We start from the raw sequence: 25,260 nt of genomic DNA, 5'->3' as shown, positions 1-25,260 counted from the left end.
AAATCAAACATTAAATTTATCATTTTTCACCGCTTACAATTTAATCGATAAATAGGGTGCTAATTTTGTAAAAATGAGAATTAGGCACTACATTCATAGATTTCCAAAAAATTTAGTGCCTTTCTGAAAGAACATTTCTAACAGCCAAAATTTTATGTTTACATACATATCACTCGATTTTTCCAAAACACATCAAAAATATTTTTAAAATTAACTTTTAAAAATAAAATACATATTTTCATGCTTAAAATTTTAATCTCAAAATATGATAAATATAAATATCAAATTTTTTTTTTTTGCTTAGACATGTAAATACATAAGAATTGTGAGGTATTTTATGAAATTTTCCCGACAAGTTATTTTAAGCAGTCTTAGCGGCTAATTGATGCATAACAGGTCATTGTGGGTTAGAGAAAAAATAAAATATTCATAAAAATATCCTCAAGGCAAGACACGTTACAAAATTTGTTTAAAAATTTTTGTGGCATTTTACATACATGCCACCCATTTGCATATCAAAAGCATAAACTCTCAATTTTTATTAACTTATATTGTATTTACACAACAAAACAATAATACATTGTGTTACCAAGTTGAAAAATTAAAATAAATTTTAATAAATAACATTCCAAACAGCTAGAATATAAAACATTGAGCCATAACGATGCAACGCTTCTTTTGAAAAATAAATCTAATTTTAAAAAATAAAATAATAATAATAATAATAACTAAATTGAAGATTTAAAACTATAAATCAACAAAAAAATTCTCAAAATCAACATAACCGTTTTCAAACATACATTCTAGAGTAATTAAACTAAGACTTGTTATTTTGAATCATAATTAACGACTCTTCCCAATTCCTCTCATAATCAATCCAATGATGATGAATCATTAAGCTAAATAAGCTTAAGATTAACAAGCTGCTCAATATTGATAGGATACACAACATCATCACCACCACGAAACGCCTTTTTTGCCATTATAACATTTGTCTTCTCCGTCGGATGAAAGGCATCCCAAAACACATATTGCTCTCTATTAGGACATGGTGTCTCATATGGCAAGCAAGTTAACTGCCCATTATTTCTCCCAATTCCACAGCAACCACTGTTAATCACGTGAAAACCTGCAAAAAAAAATATAAATTAGTTAATACAATAAAACAGTGATCGTTAGATTACTTAATTATTGATTAATTAGATAATAATTACCATATGTTTCAGGGTTGTTAATTATGTCCATGAACATGTGATAATTGTCAATATAAGTGAATCTGGCACTTGGAAAATTGTAATTCAGTCTATCAACCATTAGCTTCATTTTTCTGTTGAATGGCAAAATAAGGCTTTTATCTATTTCCTCAGAGCATTGAAGCAGCATGTTCAGAGCCAAAATGTTTGGTACACAGCCTAATGATCCTAGTCCAGCCAGCACAAATTTCCTTGCTCCAAGATTGTACAAACTCTGAAATCAATAAATATACATATATATATATACATAAGTTAAGTAGACTGTAATGAAAAAGTATTTATATTTTTAAATAGGAAATGTGGCATGTCATGTGTGTAAAAAATTAAGTTTAAATTTAAATATATAGATACATAAGAATTGAGTGGTAGGTATGTAAATCTTACGATAATGAAATAAAATAGGAAGATTTACGTTGTTTAGGGTTTATCAATATTTATGTAATAATTTACAGCTCTAAAACTTAAACTTCACATGCATAACAACATATGCATGGAAGGGTGAATTTGGTGATATTTTGATGTGATATGAAACATTTTAGCCGTATGAAATTAATGTAAAGAAGCAAAGTTTAGGAAGTTAGGTGTAAAAACATAGAAATTGAGTGGTATGCGTGTAAATTCCCCTATAAAAAAAAAAATGGAAACAGAATAATATATACTTACAGTCAGCTGATGATAATAGTGTTGGATTAGGAGATCAGAGAACTGGGTTGGGTTGTATCGGCTGCGAGTGTCGTAGTTTGGCATGAGATAGTTGTTGAGGTAGTCGTTGCTTCCCATTCCTATGTATAGGATGGAGTCAGCAATGGATTGGCCGACAGCATCGACGCTGAGATTCGTGCTGATTTGATTGAGGGTGGATTCGAAGTTCTTGATCTGTTCATTGAATGGAATACGTGCCAGCTGCATGCGCGCACGCATGCATAGATGGTGATTAGAAAATGCACGTAAATTAGTTGAGTTTTAGTGTGAACATCAAATATTCATTATTTTAAAATGTAATGCATGTATAAAATTAATGTAAAAGTGTAAATTTAACCAAGAATATAGAAGCTATAATCATATATGGATGGCGAAGATGCGGCCTTACAAAATTCCGGCCGGTGTCATCGAGGATACCGGCGGCGGCGGAGGCATAATTGACGCCGTGGAGAAGTCCTTTGCCAGAGGCTTCAGAGTATGCCGGTATGAGCGGGAGACCAAGGAGGCTAGCTGCCAAAAAACTCAATAAAACCAATGAGCGGGATACTGCTTTTTAGAATTGCCAGAAAATTATATGTTGTTATTTTACAAATATAAACATACTTATATGGATGCTCCTCACTTTAAATTTATAATTATAAAAGTAAATACCAATGCCTCCAAAAAATTTATGAAAGTAAATAAATAATAGAAAGTGGCGAGATAATGAGAATAGCACTTATAGATCACCTATCTCATCAACAATAGTGTAGCCATTGGAGAACCTCCCGGTGGGCCCATCAGCAAAATCAATTCCATAAGGATAATAGTTGGCTTTGGCCAACGAAGCCAAATTATTATTGTTACCGTTATCTATTAGAGAATCGCCAAAAATAAACAGTGCCGGAACTAGACCCTTCCGGCCTCCGCCGCCGCCGCCGTCGTTGTCCGGCGATATATCTGGCGAACAGCAGGAAAGCAGAAAGCAGCTAGATATGTGGAGCAGGAAGAGAGTGGAGCTAAAGGTTGCCATAAGTGTTTGTGGAGGATAAAGAAGGGAAGGGAGGGTAATTATACGTATAGCGCTGAGAGAGGGAGTGTGTGTGTGTGGGGAAAGAAGAAGGTGGTTGGAGGAGTTATTAAGAACTGTAAATGTGAGCTTTTGGGTTGTGTAGAGGGCGGGAAGATCAATAGTCCTCAGGCAAACTCTCTCAAGTCAATTTTGGGAATAGAAATAGAGTTTAATGAGCTCGTTGTTTATATAAATTTTGCCCTCATTGTTTCGATGTGCGTTTTTTTTTTTTTGGGATTTGTAATTGACCGGCTGATTGGGATTTGTAATTGACCGGCTGAACTTTTATTTTAATATTGGGAGGGGAAGTATGCATAAAATTGATCTTTATTAGTTTTAAATTTTTCATTTATTTATCAACTTTAATAACTATATTTATTTCAAAGTAAATACAATATTTTTAATATATGTGTTAGATGCTTTCAAACTTTGATTGAGAGTCATCCAAAATTAAGTTTCAACAAACCTCAATCAAACTGACTGGCTCGATGAGGGATCTAATGATATCAAAATCAATATGATCTAAGTAAAATCAAAATCATATCAAGTCGTTAAAACCACTTATATAAAAGTTTTCCATGCATATTTGGATGGTTGCATGGATGTTGAATTTGCTTAGGTCATGGTTGAATCGAGCGTCTCGACAAAGCAAATCAAACGAGCCTAAAATTGTTTAACTCTAACATCATTAAGACACTTAAAGGTTCATCGAACATTGTCTGATCGAATGAACATCTTAGGCCATCCAATCAGAGTGATTAATATTCATTTATTAATTGCAACTGAAATTTTATAAATAGAGTCGCACTCTTCTCATAAGAGAAGAAAAAGATAGCTTAAAGCATGAAGAGAGGGTTTAAAGCTTTTAAAAGGAGCTCAAGTCTAGCATCACTCATGCAGTAATCGACAATCGTCAACCACCGTCGAACACCACTTGTTAGTCGTTGTCGTTCACTGTCAGTCGATGCCCGCTCATTGTGACGAAGCTTTGTGCAAAGTAACAACTGCACCACGAAGTCACGAAATAACATGCAGAATGGTGCATCATCCCAAACATGGGGTTGACTCTAAAGATGGTGCAACAATGTACCCGATTGCAGTGCAACTACACACTCTAAAGATGGTGCATCAGTGCACCACGAAGCCAGTGTAACAACGCATCTCATATACACTTGTGCAGCTCCCGACTCCGTCACTTACGACCCGCGAAAACCATTACAACTCATCACTACAGCCGACATGACCAACTATGACCTAATGGTCCACAGCTCATGTAGCTCCCAAATCCGATAATCACGGCCTACAAATGTTATTACAACTATCATTACGATCTATGTGGTCCACAACTCGTACAACTCCTGACTTGAGCCCCTTATGCCTAACAGACATCATCACAGCTCACTACTACGAGTTGTACGACCTACATGTTACATATCTTCCGCAACTCCCTTCTACGACCTTCATAAGCAATTGATGCTCATGAAGCAACCACCTACGACTCACCTGAACAACTGTTGTCATGGTTATCAACTACGGATTTTACGATAAGCTGACGTTGCAACTACAGTCCAACACTCACAACAAATTACTACATTTGCGATAATCAGTGTTGGTCTTATGAGTCCAACGCACGTTGCGAGCGTTGGAAAGATTAAGTCCAACGCACCCTTATAGTTTGTTGTCACCAAAAATTATAACTAATATACAAAGATATAACTTCATAACTTAATCTTTCCTATTTCATGACACAAGTAGACATGCGAACTTATCATTCCTAATAGAATATTTCAACTGGGAAAGACCCTATAATTTTTTCCTTCTATAAGTTTTTCATGTAAAAGCTGATGGCGTTTATATTGATTGTTTTTATTCGAGTGAATACATAACTTTCGTGCAACACTAAGATGATAATATATTAATTTATGATCGTAAATTTTATAGCACTCATCAAATTTAATATAAGTTTTTTATTTCAAAATAAATGTACTGGCTTCTAGACTAGCTTTTTCTTTTTCCATTCCTGCATGAAAGAGCGAAAAAGGATAATAAGACAACTGTAATGATAAATTTGTTTTTTAAAGTTTTTTAAAATAGAAAAATAACAGAACAAATCTGGTCCCGTAGCTCAGTTGGTTAGAGCGTTGGTCTTATGAGCCGAAGGTCGCGGGTTCGAGCCCCGCCGGGACCAAGTTGCGGGAGTAATTTTTGGTTTAGACAACACTTCAATTTAATCTTATTTATCCTTTTGTCGTTTTGTATTATCTAGTCCAGGCCAAGAATTTCATCACCATTTACTTAAAACATTTGTCGTTTTATTTTATTTTTTATTTTAAATTCATTAAAACTCTGTTACTGTGATGAATGCAACAATGTGGGCGGTTGATTTAACACGTAGCTCTATCTATTAAGTTCATAAAATCTATCTTGTCATAATAAAACTTTATGTTTATTATAGAATATAAAAAAACCTTATTCATGAAAAAATTATTCCCGTTTTATTATATTTTCTCTGCAGCAATGACATGCTGTAAAACATGTTTTTGGGTGGGGACGGACATTGTTTGGTGGATATAAAAAAGGGAGATTTACATGCCTACCACCCAATTCATATCTATTAACGTTCGATCATGTAAATATCAATTATTATCTTTGAAAAAGGAGATATTTACATAGACAGCACTAAAATCTTATGTTATCAGTTTTATAAGGTGAAATATACATTTTCAAGCGCAACTTTAAAGCACTAAAATGATGTATATGTAAATTTGAAATTTTGCGTATGACATATATATAAATGTATAATGTACACACAAATCTAGATATATGGGAAATTCATAATTAAATTTTATCTCGTTGAATCAAACTCGCCTGCTAAAATGGCTAAATTATTCATATTTGACAACGTAATAGATCCAATTTGCGCCTCTTCATCCTCAATATGAAAACTCTAAATTTATCCCATTTGAGACTATAATTGGAGGAGGCCATTGTGGGTGCCCCAAACAGCAGTCATTCTCTCATTTAAAAATGCCGCCTAACATTAAGAGTTCAATACCATCTCTTATGTATAAAAGATAGTAGTTGTACCAATGTGAGATGTACTATGATGATTAGTTTTGATGCGTGCTAGATTATTCCCGGCGGTAGAGTAATAAATTATCGTCTTAGCGTTGTATGAAAGTTTTACATACACACAGATGAAATAGAAAAAAATTGTGATGACTCCAGAAGCTTTTACGCGGAAAACCCGTTGTGGCCTAATTGCGGAAATCCACTATTGATCGATGATTACAAAAATCTCTTGTCCCACAGACGGTAATGTGTAACTATACTTCTCAGATTACAATGTCGACTGACGCGTCTGGTTGATGGTGATAGACGACGGTCGGCAGCGGTCGACGACGGTCGGCGGTGGTCGACGACGGTTGACGATGGTGGACGATGTTAGGCAGTAGTCGTGTGAGATCGGTGGTGGTCGTCGGCGATCAACGACGGTCGACGACGGAGGTCGGCAGTGGTTGACGATGATTGGTGGTGATGCTGAGATGCAATTTCTCTCAAAACCTTAGGCTCTCTCTCTAGACTTCCTCCCCCCTCATGAGAGGGATGGGGCGGGCTCTATTTATAGTGTTCTGGATGATGAAAATATGTTGGTGGTGTATCAAGTTTAAAGTTTTCTCCTTCGACATATGTAAAAGAAGAGGATAAGAGAACTTGAAAAAAATGAAAATTTTGTGTAAAATAAGAGTAAGGAGAACCGGACTTTGAATGAGGGAGGAAAACCATAATTTGGCACGCGAAAAAAATAATAAGATAATATGTGTTGAGGTTTCATCCTGAATTTTGCTAATTGAGCGAGAATTTGAAAAATGAATGTAATATTGTGATAGATTTATAAATAGTAATGTTTCGGGCCACATGTATGTAATCACTCCTAAAAATTAAAGTTTAGATATTAGATATGCAAATGCATAAGAATTGCACGCACGCATGTAAATCTTCATTATTACTTTTATTGTTATTAATATCAATATTGCTATTCTAAAATTGTTAAGCTTGATGCGTGCTAGAAAATTCGCGACAGTAGAGTAATGGATTATCGTCTTAGCGTTGCGCGAGGATTCAACACACACTCAGATGAAAATAAATCAAATTGTGATGACAACAGAAGTTTTTACGTGGAAAACCCGTAAAGGGGAAAAACCACGGGGCCTGACCCAGTGGTAAAAATCCACTATAAGTTGATGATTACAAATGCCCCTTATCCCATAGGCGGGAAAATGTTACTAGCTTTCCAAGTTACAACGTTGACCGACGACATCTAGTCAGTGGTGGTCAACAGAGGTCGGCGGTGATCGACAGTGGTTAATGACCGACAACGATGGTCGACGGAGGTCGGCGGTGGTCGGCAGACGTCAACGGTGATCGACGGCGATCAACGGTGGCTGGTGGTGGTCGACAGAGGTCGGCAATGGTGATCGACGGTCAGTGGTGGTCGACGATGATCGACGATAGCAGGGATGATCTTAAACTTGGGCTCCTTCTCAAAACCTCAAGTTCTCTCTTAAGTCTCTCCCTTTCATGTGAGGAGTGAAACTCTATTTATAGTGCTTTGAGTGCAATTAATGCAAGAATATGAACCATTTTGATAGGACGGTCCGGAGAGATTTTCTGATGTTTGATGGACATTTGAGTGCCTTAACGATGTTGGAATTGACTAATCTTGGGCTCGTTGGATTCGTCTTGTCGAGATGTTCGATTCGACTATGAAATCGTTAGATTCGACATCCGTTTGACATTTCAAATGCCTCCAAAAATCCTCTAAGAGTGGTTAATGATTTGACTCTGATTAGGCTGACTTTTATATCATTATGTCTGTTTTATCAAGCCGATCAGTCTGACTATAAGTTTGTTGAAATCAGAGCTCTGGATGACTCTTAATCGAAGTTTGAATGTTTCTTATTTAAAAAATTGTACCGAAACTCGTACTGATTGATGAAAATCTGTTCTTGACGTGTCAAAGCTAAATTTCAACATTAAAAATGAAGCGTGCTCCATTCAACAACCAGCGCAATTATTTTCTCATTCAAAAGAAAAAAAAAAATGTAATATTTGTGGAAGCCAATGAATAATTGATATTGTTTTTTAAATTAAAATATTAAGGCTAAATTATTAGAAGCGCTTGTTCTTAATAATCTTATTTTATTATTAATTAAGTATCTACTATTTTATAAAGCATCATATTTCATTTCAAAAATTAAACTTGAACGTCAATTTGCTTCCAAAAATAATAAAAGAATTTAAAGCATATTCTATCGGGTCAAGCACATTTTTCCTATTTTACTTTTTCAATTATTTTGCTCTAGAAATGATTCATTGATATCGAATGAACATTCAATAAGCTCAACTATTTTTCTTATAACCTTATTCGGTTATACACGTATGATTCAAATATCACTGCTCATTAATTTATTTATAATTATAATTTTTTTAAGTATAGCATAATATAACATTTGGCTTAAAATATTTTTAAATAAAATATTAATGACCCTCATTGGCAGCACATTTTATTTGTTCGATCCTTCCATCTCTTAGATTAGGTTTCCACAAGGCAACTTGAAAACCAGGCATTAAATCTAAGATTAGCTTCCAATTTCTATGTATTAACAAACCAATCAACATAATTTACTATCCAACGTATGCCAAAAATATGAAAATTTGATGGACCATAAGTAAAAATTGAAGTTTAGATGATTGAAATGCTAGTACTCAAGAGCTACATACAGACAAAAAAGCAAACTTGTTCGGACTAAAAAAAAAATCACATTCAATTTTAAGAGAAATAAATCATAGATTAGCGGAAGCGTATCAGAGTCCATTAGATCGATTGCACAAGGTATGATCTTCCAATCTGCAGATTTTCTAGATTTTCTTTAGTTTCTTGTTGATGGGGTACAAAAAAATTGATGTGTCTCTCTGCAAATCGGGGACCATGACCCTTAAAAGTAACTAACAGACGGTTACAAAAAATTTTGCTTAATTCTAATTCTGTCCCTCATCAAATTAGAATTGCACTTATGGTATCTACACTATAATATCATGACAAATGTGTCAAAAGTCATAAACTTAATTCTAAATTAGACCACAACAATTTTGACTTATTAAATGATGACCCAACACAGTTATTAATTACATTGTAGTCCTAAAATTAATCCAACAGAAGTCTCTCTTAAAAAAGAAAAAAAAGTATTAAGTGCAAACTCGGTAGATGCAGTTTTTGTTGTATTTTAGTTATATTGGTTGCTAAACCCTAAACCAATAGAGCTAAAATTCAATGAAATTTATATCTACATACTCTGCATCTAATAATTGCTCCTAAAAAAAGAGAAATTATATCTAGACTACACAAAGCTTGTTTTATAAATTCTTAACTCAACTATCATCTTCCCCCCACTTTACAAATTCTCACTCAAATATCACAATTCGTTGTAAAACATCAACTCATACTTTTTATTTTTTTATCAAATTCTAAATATTTTAATGGTGCCACACGTCAATATATCAGTTTGGCTGTTTGAAAAAATAATCTAAATGTTCAATTTATAAATATCAATAATTGTAGTGGCCTTAATGTAATCATATATATATATTAAAAAAAAAAGGAAGAAAGAAATATCCAGCTGCCTTATTAAATGAGTCAAAACTGAAGATTTCTGAGTTATAATTTCTGGGACACTTCATTTCAACTGCTCTCTCTCCCTCTTCTCTTCCCCTTTTATGCAAAAGCACTACAAGCTTACAGAGGGAGCCAGAGAGGAGATTCCGCAGAATAGAGAGATGGCCATTAACAAAGACATGGAGAGTTGGATTAGCAGCGAGCAAAATGGTTCAGTGGAGCCTCTCATCCAGCAAGCAAATGTGAAGACGAACAAAAGATCAATATGGATGATTCTATTCAGCACCGTAGTTGTTGTCTGTGGCTCATTTGTTTTTGGATCCTGTGTAAGTTCTACTATAATTTTTTTATTTACTATTTTATCTACTCAAAATACTTATTTTGTTACTGAATTTCTTGTTTGTTCGATAACCCTAAACATCATAATTACATGTTCTGTTTAATCAAGTTATTCTGTGAAAGTTTTAATTCAAATGAATGTTTTGTTTGTTCACAAATAGAAAACTTGGGCTTGAATTGAAAAGAAAGAGTGATTATTTATTTATTTTTATTAATGTTTTGGTTCAGAATTAAAAAAAAAAAACAGTTTTTTTTTAATTTTTTTAAAAATATATACAGGTTGGCTTTTCTGCACCATCTCAATCTGCGATCATGAATGATATGGGCCTCTCCTTGTCTGAGGTTTGTAAGGCTCTTTTTCTAGTTCATGTACCTAACAAGCTAAGTGTAAAACTTTGAACTTTCCTACATTGAAGCATTTAGCTGTGGAATTGTTCCGACAAAAACAAATTTTTTTGACGGTTTTTACAAAATTATAGAATTGTTCCATCCAAGCTTAACTGAACAAAATTTTTATTACAGTATCTTGTTAGGAAATCTCAATCTAGTTTTAAAAATTTCTGAAATATTGCTACAAATTTGCAGCCAAATAGAAGAATGGCAGCAATCTGTAAATCAAAACTACAATAAAATTGTCCCAAATGCATCCTAAATAAGACGAAATTATTCGGGCTTTGATATAAAATACTTATTTTAATGGCAGTCAAGCTGTCATTTTTTGTATATTATTGAATGGTTTTTCATATGCTTTGGCACACAACTTTACATGTTGTCTTCTCTTACGTGCAACCCTGTGGAAAGTTAGTGAGATTTGTCTCTATTCTATGAGTGGTGGCTCCCATTCAATTTTAAAAGAAAAAATTCAACATGTGCTGCTATTTTCTTTCATTATGAAGAGTTTGCTTGTATGACCTTCTCTGCTTGAATTTGTTTTGTTGCATTTTATTTTTTAATTTGTTAACATTGAAGTATCTAATCTACCAAAATCAAATCCTCATTGCTTAGGGTCTATTTAGCTACAATTAAAACTTAGGGGTCGTTTGGCGCAACTTATTCCCAACATTAACGTTTTGAAAACGTGGCTGAGGCGTTTGGTTGGAGCGTTCGACGGGCATATCGTGATACGCGCGATTCATATTCTATTAAATGCCGGTCAAGGGTTTGACCGTGCGGCCTAGTGTTTGGAGTTAAAACTTACGTACTTGCCCTCGTTGCTGCACTTGCTCTCAGCCCGTGCCCTAGGTGTCTTCGTTCCTCTCATCCGTCCTCATCCCGTGGCTTGATCGTGTGTCTCTCTCATGCGTCAGACACATCTCTCTCGACTGTGTTGCCTTTCTCCTCCTCTTCCCATCTGCAATCTGTAGTTGCGGTGCTCTGTAAGTAATTTTCGTAGTTGCAGTTGCAATCCGTAACAATGTTGCATTTGTTATGGTAATTTTTGATGGAATGGGTTTTCTGTGCGTAATATCATGGTTACTGTGGAGAAGTGAGAATAAATAACTTTTGCCTGTGATTTTTTGGCTTTTTTCATCTTTTTATGGGAATGTCGAAGACATGGAGTTTTTTATGGCAGAGTTTTTATGTGATTTTTTTTGGCTTTATTATTTTCTCAGTGAGAATTTTGAAGACCTGGAAAATTGTAAGGCATGACTTATTTCTCTATTTTTTTGGCTTCTCCTTTTCTCCTATTCTCTGTGAGAATCGTGAAGGCATGGAAAATTGGAAGGCATGGTGAGGCTTTTTTGTTTAGCTTGAATGTTTAGCTTTGATTGTAGCTGAGAATACTCAATGGAATGACCTTTAATTGTCGAATCATGTTGGAATTTAGGTGGTCTGTGTTAAATTTTTATTTGTGACTCACATTTATTTTAATAACTTATGATATTTATTTTGATAATTTAAGTTATTTATTTTCTTAACTCATGACTTATGTCATAATTTATGATAACTTATGATATTTCTCATGATAACTCATGATAATTTAAGTTATTTATTTTCTTAACTTATGTCATAACTTATGATAACTTATGAATAAACCCTATTCTTTCTAAATTTTAAAGTGTAATCCCTAAAATGAATAGAGGTTAATAACTTATGTCATTGATTTTAATAATAAAATCAATTAATTTATTAAATTATCATAAATACTATTAGTTAGTAACCTCATTGATGTGTGGTGGTTAAATAGAGCATAATTCAAAGAATGAGTCCTCTCTCTTCCTAACACATCTCTTACATTTTCCTCCATCAAAAAGTACAGAAAGTTTCAAGGGATTAGAGAGAGAAACTCCATCTCTTTAAGGTCAAATTTCTTGAAGATTAAATTTTATTATCATGAATACAAATAATACAAATATGTGTTACTTTATTATAGATATGTAAAAAATCATGAATTAAAAGATATTGTCTATCATATATTTTTAATTTTGACTATTATGTATTTTTAGAATTTATGTCATAAATGTTAAACATGAATTTCTAACATGTGGTATCATAGGTTTGATTACTAAATTTATAATTTTTTCATATAATTTTATTTATGTTAATTATATTAAATTTCCGTTGTGAATTATATCTTTAATTAACTAACTAATACTAAAGTAAAGTGATGTTATTGAAATTATTATTTATTTGACGTCGATGTTATGTTTAATTTGTTAGTCACCAAAGTGATCAAATTAATAAGTTTAATAGACGTCAAATTAAATAAATTCAATTACCCGCGAGTATGTGATACTTATTATGAAATAATTTAACATTTTATTACTAAAATATTAAAATTTATTTATTATAAAATATTTCTAGATCGCCCAAAAGTTGATCATTTATTTTATAATCTTTGAATATAATTGTATTCTATTTATATACTTAGTTTAAATATGTTTATATATAAAAAAATAATAGAGATATATAATTTAAGTTAAAACAATTACCAATTATATTAAATTTAAGTTAAGCATCAATTATGTTCATTATTGTGTATTGTTATATCACCCAAATGAAGATTTTAATACACTATTATTATTATAATTATAATTTTAATCTGATTTTATATGAATATCTATATAAGTTTAATGTTTGAAGCATTAATGTACGAACATGTTTTATTTATTTACAGTAACTACTACTGTTTCTCTTCATTTACAAGTTACATCTATTTAAATTTTCAATGAACTTAATTTCTCTGAATGACGTGAGCAAGTCTAGTTTCACCTTGGTGTTCTGGATCTTGATTTGACACTCACGGGATCTTGATTTGTGTTCTGGATCTTGATTTGACACTCACGACTGAGAAACCCCATGCTCTTACTGATTTTAGCGGTGCTAAGTAAATATCTTTCTATAAATTTTGGGAAAATTCAAACAAATTGAGCTTAATGTTTATGCGAACGATTGCAACAAACAATATAAAATGTACATTTTATAACACTGAAAGTGCTAAGAAGTTTATGAAATTTACTGATAATTGTTTTTAGTCTGACTCTGCTGATAAATCTCTTGTTGAGACGCTATTGAGTATGTTAATCAACATGAAATTTGATGGTTCTCGTACTATGTATGAGCATGTCGTTGAAATGACGAACATCACAACAAGAATTAAGACTTTGGGAATGGAAGTGATGAAAATTTTTTTGTGCAATTTATCATTAACTCATTGACTCTTGAGTATGATCAATTTCACATGAACTACAACACTATAAAAGATAAATGAAATGTGAATGAACTACAATATATGCTCATTCAAGAGAAAATAAGACTTAAGAAAGAAATAAATCACCCCATTAATCTCATGGGTCATCAAAAAGGAGCTGTAAAGAAATCTGAAGAGAAAAATAGAAAGGGGGCAAACAAAGACCACTAAAAATTAATGCGTCATCTGCCCCAACTCACAAAAAGTAACATAAAAAAATTAAGTGTCATTTTTGCAGAAAGTCTGGACGCTATTAAAATGAGTTTTAAAAGCGCAAAGACTAGTTCAAAAAGAAAGACAAATTATGTGTTTTTGTATGTTTTAAATTAAATTTAGCAAAAGTTTCTTATAATACCTGGTGGATTGATTGATTGTATCACTCATGTTTCTAATACGATGTAAGGATTCCTACAACCCAAATCATAAACCCAAATGAAAAGTTTGTCATTATGGGAAACCGAGTCAAAACACCAGTTGAAGCTATTGGAACCTATCGGTTAATTTTAGATACTGAACATTATTTAAATTTTTTTTAAACATTATATCCTTTTTGTTTCTAAATGAAAATATGACACTAAATAGGACGCAATGGAGAAAAATGATTCATGTAGCCGACCCCACGTAGTGGGATTAAGGCTTTGTTGTTGTTGTTGTTGTTGTATATCCTTTTTGTTTCTCGTAATTTGATTTCATTGTCTAAACTTGATTCTATTGGATACTCTTTTAAATTTGTAAACGATTTTTTCAATTTATTTAAACACAATTATCTCATAGGTTATTGTATTCTTTGTGATGACCTATATAAGCTTAAACTTGATAATATTTTTACTGGGACTTTGATGACTTTGCATCCCAATATTGATACTAAACGTGGTTTTATGAATTAAAGTTGTAAAGAAAGTTTTGAGGTATCTACAAGGAACAAATGACCACATGCTCGCTTGTAGAAGATCTAAAGATCTTGAAATGATAAAATATTCAGATTCAGATTTTGTTGGATGTGTTGATACCATAAAATCAATATTTGGTTATCTGTTTCTTTTGGCTGAAGGAACAATCTCATGAAAAAGTGTGAAACAGACTATCACAGCTGCTTCCACTATGGAAGCTGAATTTGTGACTTGCTTTGAAACTACAATTCAAGGTTTATGGCTGCGAAATTTTATTTCAGGACTTGGAATTATCGACAGTATTGCCAAACCGTTGAAAATTTATTGTGATAACTCCGCAGCAGTCTTCTTTTTAAAAAATAACAAGTATTCTAAAGGTGCTAAACACATGAAAATAAAATATTTTATCGTTAAGGAAGAAATTTAGAAACATAGGGTGTCAATTGAGCATATTAATCTCATGATTGCACATCCTTTAACGAAAGAGTTGCTACCAAAGACATTTAATGAACATATCGTGAGAATGAAAATTAGCAAAACCCTTTATTAGTTTTATGTTTTTTGTATTTTGACATTCGACTCAATTTTCTTGTTTCTTACATTCATAAATCTTATTTTTATCGTTAGTGTATATTTTATGTTGCATGATGTTCAACAAGATTTGTCTTTTAACATACATTATGAGAAAATGATGTTAATTCTCATTATGCTAAGTATGTAATTGATATTGTGTTACATGGAAGAGACTGTGTCGATAAATTAATGCACAACCGCCATGATTCATATTATTTCATACTTGTTAAATAATTTATGTTTGACCAATATAAAGAAAGAATTATCTACATTTAGTGCAGTATGTTATGTATTATTAAAATTAAGTGAGTCATGTGAGAGAATGTTAAATTTTTATTTGTGGCTCACATGTATTTTAATAACTTATAAGATTTATTTTGATAATTTAAGTTATTTATTTTCTTAAATCATAACTTATGTCATAATTTATGATAACTTATGATATTTATTGTTGTAAATCATGTTAACTTAAGTTATTTATATTCTTAACTCGTAACTTATGTCATAACTTATGATAATTTATGATATTTATTTTTTGTAACTCATGTAACCTCTAAAATGAATAGATGTTAATAATTTATGTCATTGATTTTAATAATAAAATCAATTAATTTATTAAATTATTGTAAATCCTATTAGTTAGTAATCCCCTTAATAGATAGTGGTTAAATAAAGCATAATTCAAAGAATGATTCCTCTCTCTTTCTAACACACCCCATACATTTTCCTCAATCAGAAAGTACAGAAAGTTTCAAGGGATTATAGAGAGAAACTCCATCTCTTCAAGATCAAATTTCTTCAAGATTAAATTTTATTATCATGAATAGAGTTATATGTTACTTTATTATAAATATGTAAAAATCTTGAATTTAAAAGATCTTGGCTATTATGTATTTTTTGAATTTGTGTCATAAATGTTAAACATGAATTTCTAACAGTTTGCTCATGATTGGGTTGCCTGGTCTGTTGGCTGGTCTATTGGAATTTTGATGCTTTTTTTTTTTGGCTAGTCCGTTAGAATTTTCTGACATTACTAATGAGTTTTCCTTTGTATCTTTTAAGGAAGATGGGCTCTAAGATTTCAAAGACCTTCCAGCGTGTGCTCTGCCACTATGAACTATAAACTTTTTTATTGACGTCACGTCGAGCACACAGTTATGGGAGACAATTTTACAGTTGTCAGCGGAGTTTCATAGAGAGGTGTGCCTTCTTTATTGACGTTACATCGGACACAAAGTTACGAGAAATAATTTTACAGTTGTCAGCGGAGCGTCATAGAGAAATGTGCCTTCTTCTGGTGGGCTTACAGTCTGACAGATTCCATTGCTGATAGTGATCAGAGTTAAATGGTATCTCTAGAGGACATTGTAGCTCGTGACATACGTCGTATCGATTTTAAAATTAATATTATCATAATTTTAATTGTCATTTTAATATTTTTTTTTCTTTTTTATCTATCTTGATACTCGCTGTTAAGTGATGATTGTTTTTTATTTTTTTTACTATTTTGTATGGATTTTTTGTTTCTCTAGTGTCAAAATATATTGTCAAGACATTTCTATTGCAAACAACATTAATTAACAGAGGCAGAATGATCATTTATCTACAAACAACTGCAAATCAGTTGTTTTCAAACAGCTGTCTCAAACAACCAATCAGCTTATCTAGATAAGCTGCAGCTGCCCCAAATAGGTCATTAATTCCATTAGAATTTAGTAAATCCATGAGGCGTTAAATCCTCAAAATTGTTTGGCATTATAGCTGTTAAATCTTGCTAAATCTTGGTAGATTGTTTGAAAACTATTTTATTTTTTAAAGGGTTTAAGTGAACATGAGATTTTTCAAGGAAATTAAAAGGACAGTGAGGTGTGATATCACTAAAAAATATCATGTGGATAAACATATCAGTTTAGCTTAGATAATCTTAATATAATAGAAGATTAATTTTTGTTACTTAGATTTACTTAAAATTAATTAACTAAGTTCAATAATTAATCACAAATAATGATCAGGATTTTATTATATTTAAACAATTCCTTGACAACTAACAACTAACTATCAAAATTCCTAAAAATTTATAAAAACTTAATATCCTTATATATATGAATGGGCATTTAACATACATGCCACACAATTCTTATCTATTTACTATCAAATACCTACACGTTTAGATTTAAAAACTCAGCACTCAAGTCTTTGATCTTACATAACAAATGCCACTATTACCGACTTCTAAAAAGTGAAATACACGTATAGGTTATGATACCAAAGTCTTATAAATGAAAATATTAAATTTTATGTGTTTGATATGTAAATACATAGGAATTGTGTAGTATGTATCTGAATTTTCATAAGATTAAATAAACTTGAAGTATTTTTATCAATATCTAATTAGCATTATACCATTTTAGAGACTTATTAAATATTAACTAAATTTTCCTTATAAACATTAAAATTTTATAGTGTTTTTTTGTAGTAATATGAAAAGGTTTAAAATAGTTAATATGAATAGTGATTCACAAGTGTAAACTAGATCATTAATCAATTAATTTCTAAATAGTTAATAAGAATGATTAATATTAGCACAAGATGTTTTTTTGAATTCAAAATCATAAGGATGAAAATAAAATTCTCAACCACTTGGCCAGTACAATTGCACTATTTTACCTAAAATGCAAGAGTATTCTGATACATGACTCAAAATCTCAAATATATATGTTGTGCCAAGTCTCTTAGCTTGCAATATCGATAAACATATTTTAATAAATGTATTGGTCACGAGGTTAATATCATTGTTAATAAGAAGATTGTAAATTAATTATTAAAATTAAAGCAATGAATAACAATTACTATCTTACATGAATATTACAGTTTGCAGTTTTTGGATCCATACTAACAATCGGTGCCATGATCGGTGCAATTGCAAGTGGGAGGATAGCTGATTTTTTAGGAAGAAAAGGGGTAATGAAAGACTAAATTATTTTGTCATAAATATTTAAGACTTTTGTCTGTCACTATTTAGGCTGTTTTCAGTCCTTGCAGGCCATGAGAGTTTCAGCTCTATTTGGTATGGTAGGATGGCTGGCAATTTATTTTGGCAAGGTATTTTATGATTATCAGATTCTAAGTTTTGTTGGTGAAATATGTAAATTTTGATTAAAGTGCAAGCTTAAGTTTTTTTTGCAGAATGTTGTACTGCTGGACTTTGGGAGGATTTCAACAGGTTTTGGGACTGGAGTTTTTTCATATGTGGTATGGTTTTTAGATCTACTAGTTTGCATATCTTTGATGTGGATTTATGCTAATAGCTTTTGTAAAGGATGGAACAAAAATGAAAGGAGCAATTACATACAAACCACCCGAAACATGCTATTTAAAAATAAAGCACCCTCTTTCATTCATTATTCAAATTCTTGCTCAAATATCAAAATTCATGGTAAAAGAACCCCAACCCGAATTTTTCAATTTTTATAAAATTCTTAATATTCTGATCGTGACGCACGTAAATACATGTGTTTGGTAGTTCAAAAAAATCACCCGTGTGATTGATTTGTAAATATCAATGTTTCATGTGGTCAGAATGTAGTTATCCCAAAATATAAATATATAATTAGTAATAGTTTTTTTAATCTTACAACCTTGCAATTTTGTTATGCTAGACTAATTAGCTCTTGCAACATAGTTTTGAACCCTGACACTACGAGAAAAAAAGGAGGATAATAATTTGTGATTAAACTTTTGAATAGTTTGACTCGATGTTTATTTTTGTTTTCGCTATAAATATTTTTAAAATTATTTTTTCTTGTAACTTAATCGTTGAAATTGTGATGAATTAAAAACTTATAATAACCACAACTTAATTTTTAGGATGGAATATTTTAAAAATAATAAGCTATCAGATTTGATTTATGTATTCCATTCTATGTTTGATTTATTTTTGTATAAGTTCCAACATGAATTTATTGATTTTATTCACAAGTAGGTGCCTGTGTTCATAGCAGAAATAGCCCCAAAAAATCTTCGAGGTGGCCTCACAGCATTGAATCAGGTGAAGCCCTCAGGATCATATGTTCCTTTATGTACTTACTTATATAGAATGTTCTTCCTTGTTCTCAATGTTTTTTTTTTAATTTACAGTTAATGATTTGTGGAGGATTATCAGTAACATATATAGTGGGTACCTTAGTATCATGGAGAGAGTTAGCTCTAATTGGTAAGTAAATTTCAAGATTATTTAGTTTGAGACATCTTGGGCCAATTCTAGACTTTTTCTTCTCTTTTGCAAAATCTCATTTTCCTTTTCTTGTCTCGAAGTAGTGATGTTAGAAATTTGTTATATGAAAAAATAAAGGACCGACCGAATTAGGCAATTAGTCTTACCGAATTAGAGTCATGCTAACCAAACCAGCCCCATTATAGGGCAGCTGAGTAATAGGCTCATGCTTCAAAATATTTAGAAGATCTTGTAACGGCTCCATTAAAACATGGGCAAAGAGATAATATCACATATTGTACTATCTCTCTTACAAATAGGGGATCATTTTATGATAAATGAATAATAGACAAGATATTTTACTCTTCATACCATGTACTTCTCTCTCTCTCTCCTCTCTTGTGCTCTAACCCTTGAAGGGTGATTCACGGATATCTTAGGATTCAACAATTTATCTGAAAAAATAATAGTGAACTTCTTGCAATCCAATTGTTGCAATCCAATTGACAACAACATTGGGAATTAGGTGAGACGTAATTCAAATTACGAAGAACAAGTAAAGCAAAAAGAAAACTGATGGTCAAAACATACCTAGAATTTTGTATATGTTCGCCGAATTGATGGTTGCATTCCATTCTCATCACTACAGATTTCACTCTGATAATGACTGTAGAGTTTTTAATTTTTATAGATATAGTCTATCGGGCATATATATAAATGAAAAATCTGATTGAAACTACAAAATTAATGAAATTCTCAAAATTTGGCCTCACAACTTAACAAGGGGGCAAATGATGATGTCCTTATTGTGACTTATTATAAAAAATTGGAATTTTGATGCAGGACTCATCCCATGTGTTATTCTACTTTTTGGCCTCTTTTTCATTCCAGAGTCTCCTCGATGGCTTGTAAGACCAATAAATTATGTTTCTACATTGCTAATTTTTCATATTACAGTTTCATGCTGTTTATTGCTCATCTGCCATACCAAGTAATATTTGTTAATGCTGCTCCCTTTCTGCTTCAAGGCTAAAGTTGGGCAACAAGAATTGTTTGAGGAATCGCTGCGTCGCCTTCATGGAAAAGATGCCGACATTTCTGAGGAAGCGGCAGAAATTCAGGTTTTCATTTGAATCAATTTCACATTTTGTAAACTCTGAATCAATTTAACTTCTGCAAAACTTTTCTTTTTTTACAGGACTACATAGAAACTCTTAACAGGCTCCCGAAGGCTAAAATTGTGGACCTATTTCAAAGAAAGTACATCCGTTCAACCATTGTATGAGAAATCCTTGAAATGATTTGAAGAATGTTAGCATTTTCATAAAGATAATATATATATTATAGATATATATATGAAATGGTTTATGGCCATCAGGTTGGCGTTGGGTTAATGGCATTTCAACAGTTTGGTGGAATCAATGGAATTGTATTTTATTCAAGTCAAACATTTGTATCTGCAGGTGCCATTTCTTGACAAAAGAAGTTATTTATAGAACTAAACTTCAAATTAGTCCCCGGATCATTCAAATGCATTCAATTTAGTCTCAGAGTTTTGCAAAGCTCTAATTTAGTCCCGACAACAACAACAACAACAACAACAACAACAACAACAACAATAACAAGCTTTTATTCTACCAAGTGGGGTCGGCTACATGAATCATTTTTCTCGATTGTATCCTATTTAGTGTCATATTCTCATTCAGTTCTAATAAATTAAGATCATTTTTTTATGCAACTTGCCCATGCCTTCTTAGGTATGTCTCTATGTTTAACATAAGTCGAATCTAAAACATCTACCCTCCTAACCAGATCATCAGATGATCGAAGTTTAATGTGTCCAAACCATCTAAGACAACTCTCTCGAATCTTGTCTGCCACTAGGCTATACAAACCCTTTCATGGATATATGACAACCAAACCTCTAATTTAGTCTCTCATTATTGAAAATTGATCCAAAATGGTCCCTCGTGTAGAAGTTATGACCCAAAAATGATCCTGTTTTAGTCCTTCGGCTGTACAAAATTGATCTCAATCTTGTTCCAGATGACAAATTGGGATCAATCTTTGATAGTCGGGGAAACTAAATTGGCGCACTGCAAGACTTTTGAGACTAAACTGATCACATCTGAATAATCGGGGGCCTATTTTGAGAGTTACCAACAAATTTATGTGTACCCTTCTTATACACACACAGTCTTAAGCATGCGACATATCTTATTATTCTTCTTTAATTGCAGGATTTTCTTCTGGAAATTTTGGAACCATTTTGATTGGTGCCATACAGGTTTTAAATATGGAGTTTTTTTTCAGTTCTGCTATTTGAAGGAATGCAGCTGCTGCATTACAGTATTGATTGATATTTGCTTTCCTTATGCAGTTGCCAATAACAGCTTTGGGAGCAATATTAACAGATAATAGTGGAAGAAAACCGCTGCTACTGGTAGGGAGTGAGATTTAAAGCTTCTTTTGAGCGGCCTTTTTTTTTGTCTATTTTTATTGTCAGAACTTTTTAAAAGCTAATCTATCAATCACAACATTTACTCTAATTTTCAAAAAATTATAGTCTAAAAGTGTAAATTGTCAAAATAGTCTCATGACTATTTAGGTGTGGTTATTGTAGTTCAAGATTTTATAAAATTGTCAAATTAGTCTTCAAACTTTTTTATTAAGGGCTGAAGTAATCTCCAACAAAGGATATTTGAGCCTCCATTAAAAGAGACGGAGACTAAAGTAGCACATTTATAGACTCTGGGATTAAAATTCATTTTGACACTCCTTTTTTCTAGAATAAATTTTGTGGGAAAAAGAAGGAAATAAAAGTTGTATAATTTTTTCATTCAAACAAGCACTATTTCGGCAGAAAAAATTACGTGAGGCGGATTGCACGTCAGGATGATGTTTTTGATGTGGCTGCACGACCCGCACCGCCATTTATTGCTCGGCGGCCCATCTAGACCTTCGTCCAGACTTGCGGTAGCCACACGAAATAAATGCTCCTATTTTGGTGGGCTACTATTCATACTAGAAAATTAGTCAAAAAGCTTTATTGGGATTAGTGTAATTAAAAAGAAAATAACAATAGAATGGACATTATGTGTTTCAGATTTCTTCTTCTGGGACCTTTTTAGGCTGCTTCATAGCTGCCTTATCTTTCTTTTTACAGGTAATGGTTTGCCTTAGAAACCCTGTTTTTTTAATAAATCGCACTTCATAAATTTTCTGATAAAAGATTTGCAGGAACGAGGAGTGAATGTGGAGTGGAACTCTATCTTAACACTTTGCGGCATATTGGTTAGTGTTTCAAATCCCATATCTTGAAATGAGTAATGTGCCAAAATAGTCTCGTTCTAGAGTTTAGTGCTCGACTATTTTAAAATCGAGCTCTAACAGTCGTGCACGGGGACTATTTCAGCCCCAATTTAAAGACTTTCAGTGGGTGGTATAAGTAAAAATATCTCATTTACATATGATTTGAACATTGAGTTTTGCTGTAATGCTCTGTAATTTTCTTAAATGATTTTGCAAACAAAAACATTTTGCTTTATGAGGCAGATTTATATTGGATCTTTTGCAATGGGCATGGGTGCAATTCCATGGATTATTATGTCAGAGGTAGAACAGATTTTACATTTGTTAGAAGAATTGATCGTTTTCATAATATATTTAAATAGAGAACAGAAATTCATATAACTGTGATAATTTGATTGGTTACAGATTTTCCCCATTAACATCAAAGGAACTGCTGGTAGTCTTGTGACTTTGATGAACTGGTTTGGATCATGGCTTCTCTCATACTCATTTAACTTTCTCATGAGTTGGAGCTCTTGGGGTAATATTTTTCTGGAAATAGTTTTACATACGTAGTCAATTTTTACGCATTTGCATATCTTAACACCTGAACTTCAATCTTTATATATATGGCACCTTGTCTGTGTATTTCAAATTTTAGGCGTCAGAACAATGGTATCTTTTATGTGACATGAAAGATTTGGGTGGTATGAATGTAAAAAAAATTAAAATTCTTGCGTTAGATATGTAAAGACATAAGAAAATGGTGCTATGTATGTAAATGCCGCAAAAAAGGAGGATTTACATACATACCACTTAAATCATATGTATTTACGTATCTTACTCCTGGATTTCAATTTTTGCATATATATCACCTTATCTATGCATAAAAATGTTAAAATGATGATATTTTTTATGTGATATGAAAGATTTGGCTGGTATAAATATAAAAAATAAAGTATGTAAATAAATAGGAATCGTGGTATATATGTAAATAATTGAGAAAAGTTAGTAACTATTTGATTGTTTGTAATTTCGATTCCGCCGCGGGCATGAAACTTTTGCCTGAGTTTCCAATCATGTTTATTTTGGTACGAGTGCAATATAAATTTTGTTTGATTAATCATGCATTGCGGTCATCTCAACGCAAATTTGACGGTTATAATTATTCCGTCCCAATTTTTTTCTAAATAAAATGTTTGTATTTTTGCATGTTGGGCAGGCACATTCCTCATATTTACAGTAATCTGTGCAGCGAATGTTGTTTTTGTGCTGATGCTTGTGCCAGAAACGAAAGGGCGCACTTTAGAAGAGGTCCAGTCCTCCATGAATTCTTAGTCTTATTATTTACAAACAGAAAGGAGGAACTCAAAGAATTTACTGCTTATTTTTCAGAAATTTGGGTCTAGTATGTAATTTTCTTTATTTATTAGGTTCCTGTATAATTTCGATCTGTAATTGATTTGCATTTGTCTGCAATTGTTTTAATGCATATTTATTAATAATTGAATCTTGTTTTAGTCCCAGAATTTATAGAAGAGCCAAAATAGACTACATATTGTTTCTAAAATTGAGGGGCAGTTAAGGATTATTTTTACATTTCTATAAACTCTCTGATTAAAACGATCTCATATAAATAGTATTAATTATTTCTATCCAACTAATGTGAGAAATCCGACCGGACCTAGAGGGTCGAGCAATTGATGGTCTCCATCTAGAAGATCGGTCGACAACACTGATCAATTCATCTCATCGAAACCAATTGACCGAGCCTTAGATGATAAGAACTTGGTCCCAAAGGGGGTATAATTATTATAATAGCCTGTTCAATTCTCCTTAAAGCAGGGTTAGAAATGTAATCTTCCTTCGTTGTTTTTCTTCTCTTATAAATAGAGTGATATTTTTATGTAATAGGACTTTTTGCCTCTCTCTTCTGTCATTTATCTTCTTTACAAGTAGAGACTTTAGGCTCTTCTCCATTTAATGTAACAAAAAAAACTCGATTATATAAAAAGGATCTCAAGATCCCGTGAATACCCCATTTTGCCCCATAAGGGCAAGTCGCTGTAAGCTCCCTCCTCTCTTCTCCCTCTAGGGCTGTCAAAAAAGCTCGTTGTTCGCGAACAGTTCGTGTTCGATTCGCCAGAGCGTTCGTGTTCGATTCGTTCGATAAGCAAACGAGACGAACACGAACATTTTTTTTCGTTCGGTTTGCTAAACGAACCAAACACGAACAGTGATGCGTTCGTTCGTGTTCGAATCGTTATTGTTCGAAATAAAAAAAAATAATATAAATAAATAAATAGATATAATTTATGATATTTTTAAAATAATTATATACTCAAAAAAATTAATATATATTAAAATTTAAAACCTGTAAATTATAATGTAAAATAAATTATTAATAATAATATATTTATATACTATCTAGACTCTAATAATATAGATATTATATATTTATATAATATAAGATGTATAATTATTATAATATATTATATTATTATTTTTATATTATAATATATAAAAGAAAAGAAAGAGGGGAAGCCCTAACCCCCTTTCGCTTGTTTGCTCATCATTTTCC

At 32.1% G+C, this 25,260-nt stretch overlaps 2 protein-coding genes and 1 non-coding gene across 5 annotated transcripts; 2 read left to right on the top strand and 1 right to left on the bottom strand.

The window, feature by feature from the left end:
* Positions 1-899: 899 nt before the first annotated feature.
* LOC110021562 (GDSL esterase/lipase At1g71691-like) lies at positions 900-2,967 on the bottom strand. The gene is made up of 5 exons (XM_020720099.1): positions 2,685-2,967; positions 2,344-2,465; positions 1,917-2,156; positions 1,215-1,467; positions 900-1,129 (listed from the first exon to the last, which is right to left on the bottom strand). The coding sequence occupies exons 1-5, from the start codon at positions 2,965-2,967 to the stop codon at positions 900-902; spliced, it is 1,128 nt and encodes a 375-aa protein (XP_020575758.1).
* Positions 2,968-5,120: 2,153 nt separating this feature from the next.
* On the top strand, positions 5,121-5,194 carry TRNAI-UAU. Its single transcript has one exon. It is a non-coding gene; the product is annotated as a tRNA-Ile (tRNA).
* Positions 5,195-9,711: 4,517 nt separating this feature from the next.
* Positions 9,712-24,217, top strand: LOC110021590 (sugar transporter ERD6-like 7). 3 transcript variants are annotated; one of them, XM_020720151.1, is made up of 18 exons: positions 9,712-10,008; positions 10,301-10,363; positions 18,047-18,136; positions 18,209-18,277; positions 18,362-18,427; positions 19,158-19,223; positions 19,313-19,388; positions 20,232-20,296; positions 20,417-20,509; positions 20,587-20,667; positions 20,767-20,851; positions 21,629-21,675; positions 21,769-21,831; positions 22,495-22,554; positions 22,629-22,682; positions 22,944-23,003; positions 23,106-23,220; positions 23,935-24,217. In XM_020720151.1, the coding sequence occupies exons 1-18, from the start codon at positions 9,784-9,786 to the stop codon at positions 24,015-24,017; spliced, it is 1,461 nt and encodes a 486-aa protein (XP_020575810.1). In that variant the 5' UTR covers positions 9,712-9,783; the 3' UTR covers positions 24,018-24,217. The 3 variants fall into 3 exon arrangements, with proteins under 3 accessions (XP_020575810.1, XP_020575809.1, XP_020575808.1); XM_020720150.1 differs by having other exon boundaries at positions 9,713-10,008; positions 18,218-18,277; positions 23,902-24,217; XM_020720149.1 differs by having other exon boundaries at positions 9,713-10,008; positions 23,902-24,217.
* Positions 24,218-25,260: the final 1,043 nt, after the last annotated feature.

Source organism: Phalaenopsis equestris, unplaced genomic scaffold (genome assembly GCF_001263595.1).
Source record: "Phalaenopsis equestris unplaced genomic scaffold, ASM126359v1 Scaffold000135, whole genome shotgun sequence".
NCBI classification, from domain to species: Eukaryota; Viridiplantae; Streptophyta; class Magnoliopsida; order Asparagales; family Orchidaceae; genus Phalaenopsis; species Phalaenopsis equestris.
Note: the sequence above shows the minus strand (reverse complement) of the source record. Positions and strands in the feature narration are given on the sequence as shown.

What these genes read in the sequence shown, in the direction of transcription:
- LOC110021562 (XM_020720099.1), bottom strand. Translation starts at nt 2,967, where the DNA reads ATGGCAACCTTTAGCTCCACTCTCTTCCTGCTCCACATATCTAGCTGC. An exon ending in CACTATTGTTGATGAGATAG is followed by an intron (nt 2,466 to 2,684) that starts GTGATCTATAAG and finishes GTTTTTTGGCAG; the next exon opens with CTAGCCTCCTTGGTCTCCCG. An exon ending in ATGACACCGGCCGGAATTTT is followed by an intron (nt 2,157 to 2,343) that starts GTAAGGCCGCAT and finishes GCGCGCATGCAG; the next exon opens with CTGGCACGTATTCCATTCAA.
- LOC110021590 (XM_020720149.1), top strand. Translation starts at nt 9,784, where the DNA reads ATGCAAAAGCACTACAAGCTTACAGAGGGAGCCAGAGAGGAGATTCCG. An exon ending in CAGAGTCTCCTCGATGGCTT is followed by an intron (nt 20,297 to 20,416) that starts GTAAGACCAATA and finishes TTCTGCTTCAAG; the next exon opens with GCTAAAGTTGGGCAACAAGA. An exon ending in CATGAGTTGGAGCTCTTGGG is followed by an intron (nt 23,221 to 23,901) that starts GTAATATTTTTC and finishes CATGTTGGGCAG; the next exon opens with GCACATTCCTCATATTTACA.